General features: G+C 30.5%; 1 protein-coding gene across 1 annotated transcript in view; it reads left to right on the top strand.

Moving 5' to 3' along the window:
• The first annotated feature begins 2,396 nt into the window (after positions 1–2,396).
• The window catches only part of LOC120771660 (patched domain-containing protein 3), an 18,816-nt gene continuing 17,876 nt past the window's right edge, over positions 2,397–3,336 (top strand). The window contains exons 1-2 of the mRNA XM_040099775.1: positions 2,397–2,530; positions 2,600–2,745. Coding sequence (XP_039955709.1) covers positions 2,397–2,530; positions 2,600–2,745 — 280 coding nt within the window. The remainder of the gene's footprint in view (positions 2,531–2,599; positions 2,746–3,336) is intronic.

The raw sequence follows: 3,336 nt of genomic DNA, 5'->3' as shown, positions 1-3,336 counted from the left end.
TCGGCCCTTGAGATACGCTACATTCAGCGCTCTATTCTCACTTTTTTAACGAAATATTTGGTAGTGAATATACTTAAAAATATTTTCTATAACTTTATAAAGTCTCTTAATGCAGCGCATACAAACAAAATGGTTAAAGTTGTCAGTCAACTCGATACAAAATGGCTTTGAAGCGGCCATTAGCTAGCAATTGCTTAAAAATAATAATTATATCGTGTTGATAACCTCTGAATTTGTACATGAAATCACTTTATATTAAAAAGCATATGTGCAATACTTGTTACACGCATGCATATATACAAAACATTATTAAATAAAAAATGCAAAGTGCTCATATTGTAAGCACACACGAGCCTTCTTATAAGATGAATGCAAAGAAAATTGTTTAGCATGCTTGGCTGGCCGATAAAATGAGCACCTTCATGATTTAAAAGGGTGTTCAAGTACGTAGGCATAGACAAAGCTAAAAGCGCAATCGAAGCATGGCAGCATAGAGGTGAGTAAGTAAGGCACCCAGTGGGAAAATGTTAACTAAAAGTTGGGGTTTGAAATTTTTTTTTTAATCACAAGTGGGGGAAATTTCATAAGGATCATACTGAATAACTTTGCCTAGCTCTATCGAAGCATGGAAGCATAAAGTAAGTAAGTGAGCCACCCAGTAGGAAAATACTAACTGAAATTTAGCGATTGATAATTTTTTATTTAATTAAACTGATGAATGGATCATGCTGAACAACTTTACCTAAAAAACTATGGGGCTAAAACCGGTTTCGAGTCGCCGATTTTGAAGACGAAGTTTAAAAAATACGAATAATCCGTTGCATGAGAGATATGTGATATAGTCTGGGAGACTTGTGGGTCTGGGAGATATGTGATAAAGTCTGACGGATTCTGACAAAATATCTATAGTATAATAATGAATTGCATTGTTATAGCTCAAAAACTCTTGAAAAAAAGTATAATCACTAAAAAACTTCACCTTAAAAATTGCTGGCTCGAAACCGGAAACTCAAAATTTTTTCAAAATGAAATTTTTATTCTCAAATTACATAAATAAAATAATTCTTCAAAAAAAAAATCACAAAATTACAAATTTTTATGGTGTGCAAGTGGATATAACCAGTAAAGTAACCATTATTTTCACAGAGTGGTAGAGTTGCCACATACATAAGTGAACTGATATAATTTAGTGTTGCGAGACATACTTACGAGGCTCTGTTCTTGCTGTATTAGCATAAAAAAGAAAATAATTTTAATGAATGCTGACTGTTTTGAGCAAAATTAGATAGCTATCTAAATTTTTTTGCAAAATTCAGTGATATTTGGAGACTTTTTGACATCGGATTTCTGCAGTCAACTTCAAGCTGTAACAACTTCAACTCACAACCTACAAAAAGCTGGTATTATTAACAGACCGAAGTTTAAATACTTCTTTTCTCGACTCGGCAGGAGGGGGAGATCCTATTCTATACCAACATTTATTCTGATTCTTTGGGCATCCAGAAGTTTATATTTTAATTCTAACAGGACTGATTTTTTATCTTGATATAATAATTTAGAGTTGATTTTTAAACAGCAGCATATGTATAAAGTCCATAAACTTTCCTACAGGGGTTCAATATAAACATATGTGTATACAATGCACACCAATCACTATGTCTATATTTCATAGGTGAGCACTACTACCAACAAATATTATTTAGAGACAATTACTCAAGCAGTTGAGTGAACTATTTTCCGCTCCATTCAATTAGACACTGCTGTATATACTCTCAGGTACTTAGTAAATTACTTTTAACGTCCTTGCATTTATAAAAAATCACAAAAATAGCAACATCATGCTCTCAAGTCACTGAATGATGACACTGATGACACAAAGCCTCTAGCGGCGTCATACGTTACGCCAGTCGGTGCGTGCCCACGACGCGCTAAAGGGCGCGTAGCTCAGACTTGAAGTCTGTGCGTTTAGCGCCTATAATTGACGACCTCACAACTAAATAGCACGCAATGTGCTTAGCTAGCTGAGTTCAATGCGGAATCTAGACTTTTAATGAGTAAATTATTTGATTGCACTTGTGAAAGGGTAGAGAATGGCAGATAAAATTGAAAACTAAAATGCTGAAAGTCTAATTCAAAAAAGTGTACAAAGTTATTTCATGCAACTACAAATCACTTAGGTAAAAGGTATTGCTGTTATGGTTACAATATTAATTATAAAAGATAATAATATGAATTCTCAAAATTTGAAATATTCTCTGTTAAAATACCAATACATTAAAAAAAATTAATTCCTCATTACTGTATAATTATAATTAACATTAAACTATATTTTAACTAACATTTTTGATCAACATTAACTTATCATATCTTAAACTCTTCTTTTTTTCTTGATACAGATGCGGTGTACCTGTATATATTGGGTGGATAAAATGTTAAATAAATCCTTCTATCATTTGGGCGTTTTAATTGCGAAACATCCTGGCTATTTTATCATAATACCAGTGCTGTTGACCATGCTCTGCATGACTGGGTAAGTTGTTATACAATATAAAATGGCCTTGACAAAAAATAACCTTAAATGCTTATGCTCTCCTTGCAGCTACCAACAGCTAAAATATCAAATTGATCCCGAATATTTATTTTCCCCTATCAATGGAGAGGGTAAGGCTGAACGCGCTGTTGTCGAAAACTATTTCAAAGTCAATTACACGCATAGATTTAATGTGGGACGCATAACTAGACCGGGTGAGTGTTTAAATGGTGATATTGAGTATAAAAAATTTTTAGAAATAATAAACAAGTAGAATATGAGTTGAAAACTATTTACGAGTACAGTCGTCAAAGTTTTTGTTGTAAGAAAGAAGTTTAGTAATGTTTGTCAATTTAACTAATTACTCGCTCTTTCCGGTTAAAAATGTGTAATATTTTTGCACACATACTTACAAATATTGGTACTTGTATAGCAAAACCGAACAATACACGATAATTACGTGCTTATTGTCGCGAATACTAACCGCGATAACAACAATGCAGTAATCGTAATAAAAATTAACAATATGTGATTAATATTTATAGTTATAATTTTTATTAATTTTATGTAATTACAAAATTAAATTAAATTAATTAATTTAAATATCAATTTTGATTTTAATTAATTATAATTAATACATATATAAAAAAATTTAATTTAAATACAAATATACAAAATTAAATTAAATTAATTAATTATAAATTTTATATATTTGTATTTAAATTAAACATTTTTCATATATTAATTATTATTAATTAAAATCATTATTATTTAAATTAACTTTTATAAATATAAATAATTTTAAT

The sequence above is a fragment of the Bactrocera tryoni genome, chromosome 3, assembly GCF_016617805.1.
Source record: "Bactrocera tryoni isolate S06 chromosome 3, CSIRO_BtryS06_freeze2, whole genome shotgun sequence".
In the NCBI taxonomy this organism is placed as follows: Eukaryota; Metazoa; Arthropoda; class Insecta; order Diptera; family Tephritidae; genus Bactrocera; species Bactrocera tryoni.
This window is presented reverse-complemented; position numbering and strand designations above follow the sequence as displayed.